The following is an 11,464-nucleotide window of genomic DNA, read 5'->3' on the forward strand; positions in this document are numbered from 1 at the left end:
GAGGAAGTAAACAGTAATATTTATTGGCATTGTTTTGCAAGCGTGACTAGAAGATAGAGAATAAATAATATCCACAGGAAATATACAGCATTCAACATGGTGTACCCTATAAACTTTTGACTTGTTTACATTCGGTGTCATTATACATGCCATTAAATTGTATGCTGCTTTTAATTTAGCCTGGCTATTAACTGGAATAAATGGTCTTTCACAGAAAAGCAAAAAAGTATCTTAATTATTTTCACACTTAGCAATAATAAAAAATGTAAAACAAAGGCGTAGCATTGTTTGCACTACTATATTAAAAGCACATTTAAAACATCAGAAAAAATACATTTGCTCAAAGACAGATATATTTCCAGTGTACTTTGGGAAATAATTGTAGATTAAAGCTTCATTTTCCTGTTCTTCTTTTGAAAACGTATGTAAACTTTTCCTCGCTGTAAAAGAGTTAAAACACTTGAATGAATATTTTATGACAATGTCCCAAAGGTGTAATAAACAGGTAAACAACTGCATAACCTGCTTTACCCTAACAAAGACAATTTTGTTTAACAAGTATTAACAACGTTTTTGCAGAGGAAACAGCCAAACCTATTTTTAATACAAGAAGAATTAGGTGTACCGAGATACAATCAACATGCCAAAGCTAGTCTCCAGAACAGAAACATGGAACAAAACACATTCATTTCTCAGGTAAGTAATCAAGTTAAATCTGGTTAAAAACCACTAAGAGCAGCAACTTTCACAGACAGTTTCAGCTGGGAAAAGTAGCCTATAATGTTAAAAGTACAAGCTGCTTTCTGAATTTCAAAATTAATGTTTCAATGTTTTTTATGGTTTACCGGTACTTTAAAGCACTCTGTTGACCTGAATATAGACTGAAGTCTTAAAACTGTAAGGTATACAGCATATCTGCTGTAAACATGTTTTGCTAAATGTATTTCTTCTTAACTGTTGCCCACACAAGTATTGTTCATTTGGTTTTAATTATGCTTCCAAGGTTCCTTATGTACAGTAGTTAATGTTTCTTCATGTTTCCAAATTGAAACATTTTACTAATTTACACATTTATCACAAATCCTTGCTATATAATTTTGGACTTCTTTCTCTAACTCACATTGCTAAATATTAATAAAAAAGAAAAGCAAAAATAATAATAAAAAAAAAAGTTTGTATATAGTCCATTGTATTACTAACCTTCATTGACAAAGAAGTCAGCCATGTAAAACGCTACATGCACAGCCTCAGCTGTGTGCGAGATGTCAGATGTTTTCCTCCATTCAAATGGATTTTTTTCTGGATGCCACTGGACTCCATAGATTGGATAATGGTACGCTAAAAAAGAAATCAGGCAGTAAAATTTCATATTAAAAATTGTATTCACAACTGACACTGAGGCAACCATACAGTAAGCCTGGAGACTAGGCTTACTGCATGACTCTATACAACAGTGTATTTTATGCTGACAGGAATTGTTCCTTTAAGTTTTTTCACATTTTGAAGTATAATATAAACGATAATAATTATATTGGGGGTATTGGTTTTTCCAAAAATACCTTCAAATGTAGAAATAAATTCCACAACGCCATCTGTGTTTGTTGTCAAAACATTATAGAACTTCTTCAGTCTCTCATTGGCTGTAAAGTTCTGCAGGGAACAAAAACTACTATAGTCAAACTACTGGTGATTCCAAGAAAATCAGCTCATTGACTGAAATATGCATTATTCAGGGCCAGCTCATTGTTTCATGAAAGACAAATGTTGTTATGTTTAATGAAGTCAATGAATTAAAACTACAACTCTTCGGCCAACTACTTTACTGAATAAACACTACTTTGCATACCTCTAGGCAGAGTTTAAGAGAGAGGTGTAAAACCCCAGTAGTGATTACTATGAATTCAAATTAAAACAGAAAGTGAAATGTGGCAGTAATAGTTAATGAACCCTGGTTACAGCTAACTGAAAATTCATCTCTTTGTTAAGCACTTCATATTTTTATAAATACATCCACCTGTCTCCAAACATCTGCACTGGAAAATCACTAGTACAATATAGGGTTGGCCTGCACTTTAAAATCTAGCACAAGAATTAGGGATACTAGGTGCAATATGTAAAAGTTACTTAGTGACAGGTGTCAAATTCACTAACGGTGTAAAGTGCTTGAGTTGAACGAAGTGCAATGTAGTAGGATAAATAGATTTATGAAATATACCTTCATGGAAAGGCTCCAGTGGTGAAAGTTGGCAGTTACAGGTTTCTTGGAAAGAACATTATATAATTCTGTTGGAATATTGCTGAATAATTTGCTTTTTAATGCATCTAGAATCAATAAAGAAATAAAAGTGTATTATATGGTAAAAAATAAACAATTAGATGTGAAACACACTAATGCACATTAGAAGTCATGCTTAAATAAAAAGTATTAGTCTTAAGTGCTAAGTATTAAGTCTTAACTTATCATAATATAAATCAATGCATATAAAAACAACAGTAATGTACATATATATAAATAAATTATTGTATATAGGTACAGGTAATAATTGTGTCACAGTTAGTAAACATAAAGTCCTGCAAATCCCAGAACATATGTGAAGATGAATTATATCAAGCTTATAACCCAAACTATACCTAATTAATGTTATGAGGAAGTTTAACACTTTCCACCACACCAAATGTAATTTGTACACACACATGTACACACTTTTTCATGAATCATAAAACAAACACAAGAGGTATAAGTATCTACCTGGACTAAAGTTCAGTGGCAAGGAGATATCTTCGGTGTTAGTCAGAGTCAGCAATAGTTCTCCGCTTGTAAGGTATGTTAGCTCTTCAAATCCTAGACACGTGCCCCAGATAGGAAAATAGTCACCATTGTCATTGGCCTAGACGGAAACAAAAAGTATATTAAAGTGCTACCATACTTGAGCTTAAGTATGCTTCCTGCTTTCAGTAGAGGCAAGCACGGAGAGGAAGAAAATGATACCATGCAAAAGGAATATGTAAATAAAACAATTACCTGATAGTACCTTTAAGGACAATACTATGCAATTTGTGCTATAATTTAGGATCACACTAAGGCTAGATTTCCACTTAAAAACGCCAATAGCGCCACCTGGCGTTTTTTTTGTGAAAAACGGCTGCAGCCAGATGTTAGCTGTTCTTCAATAGGAAATCGCAAAATGCAATTTCCACTTGGCGTTTTTCTGTTTGGCGTTTTTTCAGTCCTCTTTGGCGTTTTTCTGCTTTTTTGGGCTCTGTGGCAGTTTTTCAAAAATTGCAGCATGTTGACACTCTGGCGTTTTTTGCAAGAAATCTTGGCTTTTTTTCTCCAATAGAAGTCTATGGGAGAGAAAAAACGCCATGAAAAAGCCATGTGGGTTTATTGCCTTGGCGTTTTTTATGGCGTTTTTTCCACAGTTACAATGCAGAGGATGGACCCAGTATCTGTGTGTCCTACGAGAAATAGGCTGAAAACAAACAGTTTCACACAAGTCCTGGACTGGTTCATATTGAATTTTACACCATTTGGAACAAACATGCCATTACAAACAAAGATACGCGACTGGATCCTGCGTGCCAAAAGCAACAGCAAACAATTTGCACCATCATTTGGGGCCAATCTTCCCAGAGGAGCAGACATTCGAAATAAAGCATGCCTTACAAACCACAGAAAAGAGACAAAAGGGTCTACCAAGTAAATGACATCAGGAGAGGGCAGATACTTGCCATTTATCCTAATCCCTTTTAGCTGGGTGAAACTTCTAACTTGTAAAGGCTGGAAAAACTGCCTAAGGTCAAAAAAAGCAATTTCCACAGAAAGGCTAAAACGCCAGAAAAAACTGCAGAAAAAACGCCAAAACGCAGGTAAATGCAGTGGCAGTTTTCTTGGCAGTTTTCCTGGCGTTTTTCATCAAGAAAAAAACGCCGGACAAAAACCCAAGTGGAAACCTAGCCTTAATAAAATAGTAACATGTACAAATCTAGCTCACATGGGGGAAGGCTAGTTAAAATACGACAAAAAACAAAATGTCTAGTTTCATTTTCATGTACTAAATAGAGACTTAAACCTGATAATAGCGAGATTGAGAAATTTGGCTCAGAGTTTTTAAGTTTATATTGTTCTTTGGTGAAATTTAAAAGAAGAAAATTGAATGTTTCACTTGTGGTCAATTCTATAGTACACATAGATACTGATTTTGAACAACGTGTTACCTTTAGCGCCAAGTCATAAAATATTTTGGCCACTTTAGCATATTCGGAGTGTATAAGGTCAACGCCACCACCTGGGAGAAGAATTCTGAAAGTAACAAGTCCGATGTGAGCAAAGCATTTAGAACACATTTTCAAAGAAGGTATACAACTTGAAGAAAAACTGCAATGATGCACTAGACAGAATGGAGACAGAAAACAATTATCCAAAACAACTGAAACCACAATTTCTAAACATTTTTGAATATAAAGAAATGTTGCGAACCATAACTTTAGGATGACAATGTTGCCAAGGAGCTGTGACTACATAACAACAGAAACACAAAAACTCCTTAATCAATACAGAGAAAAACGTGCAGATCCATTGTGGGATTTACTGGACATCATTAAAATATGACTTGAAACTATTTATGTGTGATAAAAACCACAAAGCAGGACTATCTGAGATGAAGTCATAAATCAATTCAGATTTGGACTTCATGAAGGCCATTCAGTAATTTTGCAAGTGTGTTAACCACTCAGCTCCTTCACTATTCATTAAGAAGGACCAACACTGGTTAATAAACTGAACATGTAAAATCTCAACAGTACATGTATAGTATACAAAACCAACCAAGCTCTTCGAAACTGGAGAAGCTCACACGAGTCTTGGTGTTCATAAGGCATAGTGAAGTTGAAATGTTTAGCTATCCTGGAAATTCATGCTTTGCTAAATTACCATATTTGCTTGCTTATAAGACGACCCCCAAAATTTCAATATTGATTTATGAAAAAAGCCTGAATATAAGACTACCCTATAAGAAAAAAGTTTTACTAGTAAATATTAATTCACATGTAAACTATTTTTTCATATTTAATAAAAACTATGATTGAGAAAAATGCTTTTTTGTTTTTTATATCCTATTTGCCAACCTGCCCCCCGCTATGCACATCTGCTCCCCAGATATGCCATATACCCCCTTATATGCCACTCTGCCCCCAGAAATGCCTTATACCCCCTATAGGCCCCTCTGCCTCCAGAAAGCCCTTATACCCCCATATGCCAGTCTTACCAGTGCTTCCCAAGACTTCTCCCCGTGCTTCAGATTCCTTGGTGTGTACTGGGGCAGCCGGTGAAGGTCTGCACAATACGCACAGACATCCTACGCTGCTGCCGGCACTTCCGCCGGGGCTTCTATGAATGAGAACTGGAAGCTCATGTGATGCCGGCGCTCCATAGAAGCCCTGGCAGAAGTGCCGGCAGCAGCGGGGGTTGTCTGCGCGCATTGCAAAGACCCCCACCAGTTGCCAGAGTGGAGGATCCGGGTCCCCTGAGTTTCTATTATTCAACCTCTGACTAAATATAATTTACTGTACACAACTGATCACAATATAATTTACTGTACATCTGCATAGTGCTAGCTAAGTAAAAAGCTCACTTGCCTTGTCTGGCAAGTAGGAATGACCATAGAAAATATAAACAAATTTATGTCATACTTGCCAATTGCAGAAAAGAAGCTATTCTGAAGGGACAACATCTGTCTAGAAGAATTACAAGATAATAGGGTATGCACAATGTGAATGTATTCTTTATTACAAGGTAAACTAGAAGTAATTTGAGTCGATAAAATACACGGGTACTCATTCATCCCTCTCCAACGGCAAGTATTTCAAGACATTCTGGAAAAATAGCAATGTAATTCTGGAAGACTTCACAAAGCAAAATTAAATAAATCTATCTGCAATCAAGTGAAAATGGATTTCAATACATACCCATTAATGGAATTGAATATCTCCACATACTCTTCCTCAGGAAGATTAAGCCTTTAAAAAGATAATGGTAAAATATAAATAGGTAGTTCCACACACACACACACATGCAATATAATTATTCAGTGCTACACCCCACTTCAAGTGGACTTACCACACACCATAAAATAAAGCAAGTATTGTGTTCTCTCAATTCTGATGAGAATAAATATCTTCATTCTTCAACTTTTAATAAAAATACTAAGTGCACTCAGCCCGACAAAAACATGGAAAATAAAAGAATAAAATGTGCTTTCTGTTTAAGACAGATTTTCATTGTTGATAAAGATGATAGCCTGTTCACTAAACCACTATGCTTATTGTCACAGCAGAATAGTAAGAACAATTTCTATATAACTAAAACAACTACTCTCAAAAAACAGATCCATCATAGTAATAATAAGCAATGTGATGAATGAAAGAAATGGCAAAGTAACATTGAATCTGTATAGGTAACAAAATATCAAAACTTCCCATCAGAAGTTGTAGAGGCTAATACATCTATCTGGGAACTTTGTAGATCTGGGAAAACCCAGGTATGCTAACACAGCGAGTGGATTTCAACATGTGTGAGGTAGGTATAAAGCTATCCTGAAAAACATGCACACTAGATGGGCCAAATGCTTCTTATCTGCTGTCAATTTCTATGCTTTGAGATATTTAGCACTTTGGTGCCCTGTCCTAAAATCCTTTACATACAAATTGGCTGACAATTAACATGACTACTGCAAGGAAGTGCTGTGATAAAGTCTGAATGTAAGAGTATAACACTTTCAGAATGTGCATCCGAGTTTTCCGGTGAGTAATGTAAATATTTTTTGTCTAGAATGACTTGAAGCGCACCCTTACTTTATGGGAATTACTCTTGCTCCTGCAGATTCTAGTGTCTTCACATAAGAAGCAGCAATGTATGATTTTCCATAGGATTGTAACTCTTCAAAGTGGGTCTCTTGTGCTAATATCCCTGTAATGGAAATGGAGAATTAGCCTCAGAAAAATATACGCTTTTTGCCATTAACAGAATATAATAATCATTTCGTTTTATACGTAACTTTTATGGATGTTTTTGAAATACTACTGTCTGTGATGAGAGCACCTAGAACCAATGCCAGTTCATGACTTACTGAACTACATAACATCTCATGCTTGAGAAAATTCTCTTTTATTTACACAAAAAAATAATCAATTCTCAGTGCCAAACTGTTTGTTCAAACTTTTTCCAGCAATACAAAGTCACTTCTTATGCCAAGTCCTTGAAAGATAAACATTTTACTAGTGAGTTACCACATAATTACTGCAGCTAATTTATAGCTATGGAGAGGGTATTTGTTTGCAGTGCATAAAGACTGTAAACTTTGTGACCTGTTGTAGAGATACTATTTTAGAAAAAAAAAAAAAAACAAGCATAACGCTTATCTTCAACTATTTTATTTTAATAAATCATAATGCGTCCACTTTTTCAGTAGGTTGCATGGTTGGCACACAATAAATAGGGCTCTATTGTCAATAATACAGAATAAGAATTGTATTGATATATTACTATAAAGGCACTAGGGGAAGCAAAGTAGCACGATCTTAACAGCCACTGACTTGTGCCTATTCCACCCATTAATCAACAAACCACTGTTTTAAGTCCACTCCAACTACAAAAATGTGTATTTACTGAGGACAAATTGATTCTGAGAATAAATCAGGGACAGGACACTAAAGGGCCAGCTCTGCTATAACTAAGGAAACTAGCTCATCTATTGTTCAGTATGGTTCATGAGCAAAGGTAGACACCCTGCATCCTGGCATCTTAGATTGCCTCTGTGTATAAAGTTCTGACATCACGCATCCCGGCACTTCTGATTGCTGCTGGGCATGAGGCTCTGGTGCCCTGAAGCCTGGCACTTCTGACTGCTGCTGGGCATGAGGCTCTGGCGCCCCACATCCCTTTACTACCATTGGCCACTGGTTATGAGGATCTGGCGTCCCACATCTCGGCATCACAGACTGCATCTCTGAATGAGGTTCTGGCATCCCACATCCAACTACTTCTCACTTTCGTGGGGGTTCTCCTGTCCTACACCACAGTAATTCAATCTGCTGAAGTAGATGGGACTCTTCTTTGAAAACAGCGTCCACCATCTTGAGTGCGCCAACCCTAGTGGTGTTACTGTCTTGTTGTCTTAACTGTTTCAGGGTGAGTCCATCGTCTATTCGGTAACATTAATGGGGATACTGGGGGTCCATCGGGACTCTGTTGGTCGTGGTTTGGACCGTTTGGGACGAGTATCAGATCTCACAGCTGCCGCTAGTGTAGAAGGAACCAGGGGACCTAGCGGGACTTCCCAGCCGTTACTGCTGATTTTCACGTGGAGGAAGCCAGCTACAAGATGGGTAGTCAGTCTGGTTCTCAGAGTAAAGGTGCACCTCCACGGACAAAGAGTCTCCCAAAGTACCGTACCATCATTCATGACATGACACACCAGTCAGAATGCAATAGAACCCTCTTTATTGGGATTGGGCGTAGTTTATATAATTGCATGGGATCATGCATACAACATTAGCACCAGATTTATCAACTGCAAATACACAACAAATGTGAAGGGATTAGGGAAGGAACACCTAAATGTAGACCAGAGAGTGAGTCATTCTTAATACACACAGAAATGCAAACACAAGGGTGAATATACAAAATATTACAACTTAACTTCTGCAAGTTAATATAAAAATGCAGTCCCCATATTTTTCCTTAAATGGGGGTCCAGCATCTGTTATGCCCTCCAAATCAAAAAAAGGGAATATCTATAGAAAAACAAATGTGTTTTTTTTTATTTTAACATTATAAACAGTAATGTAGTTTAGCATAAAAGAATACTCATTTCCATCTAATAAAGCTCTTTTATTTGTAGGCCTTAAAGCTGCTATTGTTGTCAGTCATGTGGTATCTAGTCATGTGAAGGTCAGTGAAAGTTGCTTTAAAGTGGTAGGTCCACAGCGAAAACCAGACCCCCAATCTTCTTGTTCTGAGGTAGCACTCCTTACTCTGAAGCTGAGGCCTAAAGGAAACCCTCTGAATCCACTGAAGTCTTTGAAGAGAGGTGTCAGCAAAACTGCACATCCCACCCATGCACTACCGAGGCTTTTGGGACCCAGGTTTACTGTGGCATTTTCCAGCGCAAAAATTCCCAGAAATACATTTCACACATACAAGAAAAAGTGCAAGTGAACATGTGAAGCAAACATTTTGCCATACCATACATGTGCATTGATGTGCAAAACTATAGAGAAATAAAGTAGCAGGCATATACAAATGAGCAGCCTCCGTGAGTCAGTGCTCGCGTGAGGCATGTATGACGCTGATAAAATAGGTATCCATCCAAGAAGACAAATAAAAGCAGTGAAAAAGTGCCAATATCGACTAAACAACAGTGTAAGTAGTAGTTTCTTAACACTGTTCTTTGAAAAAAAATTCTGGATGCCTTTGCTGAAACACATATTTCTATACATATGCTCAACACATCTTGCCAAGGGATAAGGATTATTTTTGTGAAGTTAGATTGCAGGTTCTACATCTATGAGCAAAAACACAGTCTTACAGATGATCTACTTGCCACTGAGTAATTTCAGGCAACTGAGTGTCCTACTAAAAGCTTTTCTCCATAAACGATTATTAAAGGAACAGTTATGGGTTTTTTAATAGACACGGTTACCTGCGTCACAAATGCAGGGCTACTAAGCCTCTACTTTTTGCTCACACCATTAACCAAGCCTGTCTAACAGGTTTCTGCGGTGATGGTATGGGCAGGTCATCACTGGTTCTCCAAGAGAGGGAGGAACTTGGAAGCTTGCCAACATGTGTACACCTGTACACATCCTACCCATCTAGTTTACCATATCTGCCATCTGGGTCTAGCTCCGCCGACCCAGTAATAGTTCTGTTAGACAAAGTCTTCCAAATTTTCCTTTCTACCAAATGCAACCGACACAGTTTTACTTTATAAAAGAAAAGGTACAACAGAAAAACAGTTAAGGCATGAAAAAGACCAGATTCCACATTGTCTAGGTTTTGGGAGTGTGATATAAAAAATCATTTAGCTATTATGAAGTAAAGCGGGTAATAGTGTTACTTCTACTTATTGATCCTCTGAAATCATAGGTGTTCATAAAGAATCCTAGATGTTTCCTATTTTCCTTCACATTCAGGCCTTTTTCTAATTGTTAAAATAAAACTACTCTATTACATTATTAAAATATGGAAAACAAAACTGTGAAAAAGCTGTACTAATTGATATATTAAATCAGAACCATTTCCTCCTGCATGGTATATTTTTTAATAAGAATCCCAAGTTATAGAAGACAACTTGTCACCCTTTTGTTCCAGGTAATCAATCCATTCATTGGATAAAAGCATTCAATCCCATGCCCCTGTTGCTGAATTATCTACATATGATGTCACAAGGCCTCGGCCTAATGTCTGTTGTGTATGACACAAACATATGGAAGCCACCCAGCGAAAGTGATGACATCATTTAGTCAGGACACCAACTTGATGTCAGGATATGACATGTTGGAAAATTCTCCTGCTGTTAAAGCTGAAGACAAAAACAAGTACAGTTTAAAAATAAATAAAGCCACTACAACAGCTTTTTGTAATATGTGCTAATGAAAACAAAATGTCTATCTGTGACTAAAAAGCAGATTCTTCTTGAAGGATCTCTAGTCATTGTTTACCAATGCAGCTAATATTTGAGAAGGTGTTCCACCGGGTGTGTTTGTTTACACATCGTTCACATTTCCTTGACTATATCGATACAGACATTCAGTTTCACCCAGAATCTTATCTATAAACAGGTGGTAAATGACAGGGCAGACAGCAGATACTGCGATCATAGTCTACGCCACAAGCACCTCCCATCGCGGGTCCCTGGCGGGACTGTTACCATTATGCCCGGGGTCTCTTACCGATGATGGGTCTGGGGTTTGCAGTGTGGACGCTGCCATATAGAAATGATGCCCGGGACCTAGAAGACAGCAGCAAAGCGCCGAGCAGCAGCAACACAGCCGAGCCCATGACGGCTAAGTGCCTAATACACCTCTGCTTCTTCCTTAATCCTGCCGGCCAGTGGAGGGAGAAACAGCCGGAGAGCGGTGACTCGTCTGTGTGACAGAGAGGTACGAGGCATCCCCTCCTCCTCCTGAAGTCACAACCAAAAAGTCCGCATTGCATCAGCGAGCCCTGCTATGTCACTAACCGAGGAAGAGAAATGGAGTCTGGAAAAAGCACTTCCTCCTAGCAGTGTGTCAGCCACACAGGCCCCCACCCTGCTCGCACAGATAACAGCCGCTGGCTTTACATAGGCCGACCTGAGGCGGCAAACGGTTAGGCTGAGCTTGGCCAAGGGACGTGGGGCAACTGCACCTTGCTGGGCCATTACCGGGAGCCTTTTTTGTATGGTAGTTTAACCCAAAATGT

At 37.9% G+C, this 11,464-nt stretch overlaps 1 protein-coding gene across 1 annotated transcript; it reads right to left on the reverse strand.

The window, feature by feature from the left end:
- GGH (gamma-glutamyl hydrolase) lies at positions 1–11,218 on the reverse strand. Its single transcript, XM_053467230.1, has 9 exons — positions 10,954–11,218; positions 6,853–6,967; positions 5,968–6,018; positions 4,219–4,303; positions 2,750–2,888; positions 2,216–2,322; positions 1,560–1,650; positions 1,201–1,338; positions 1–440 (listed from the first exon to the last, which is right to left on the reverse strand). Exons 1-9 carry the CDS (start codon positions 11,216–11,218, stop codon positions 322–324), a joined length of 1,110 nt encoding a protein of 369 aa, XP_053323205.1. The 3' UTR covers positions 1–321.
- Between the last annotated feature and the right edge of the window lie 246 nt (positions 11,219–11,464).

The sequence above is a fragment of the Spea bombifrons genome, chromosome 5 (genome assembly GCF_027358695.1).
Source record: "Spea bombifrons isolate aSpeBom1 chromosome 5, aSpeBom1.2.pri, whole genome shotgun sequence".
Lineage (NCBI taxonomy): Eukaryota > Metazoa > Chordata > Amphibia > Anura > Pelobatidae > Spea > Spea bombifrons.

What these genes read in the sequence shown, in the direction of transcription:
- GGH (XM_053467230.1), bottom strand. Translation starts at nt 11,218, where the DNA reads ATGCAATGCGGACTTTTTGGTTGTGACTTCAGGAGGAGGAGGGGATGC. An exon ending in GCAAGAGTAATTCCCATAAA is followed by an intron (nt 6,019 to 6,852) that starts GTAAGGGTGCGC and finishes ATCTTTTTAAAG; the next exon opens with GCTTAATCTTCCTGAGGAAG. An exon ending in ATTTATTTCTACATTTGAAG is followed by an intron (nt 1,339 to 1,559) that starts GTATTTTTGGAA and finishes TTTCTTTTTTAG; the next exon opens with CGTACCATTATCCAATCTAT.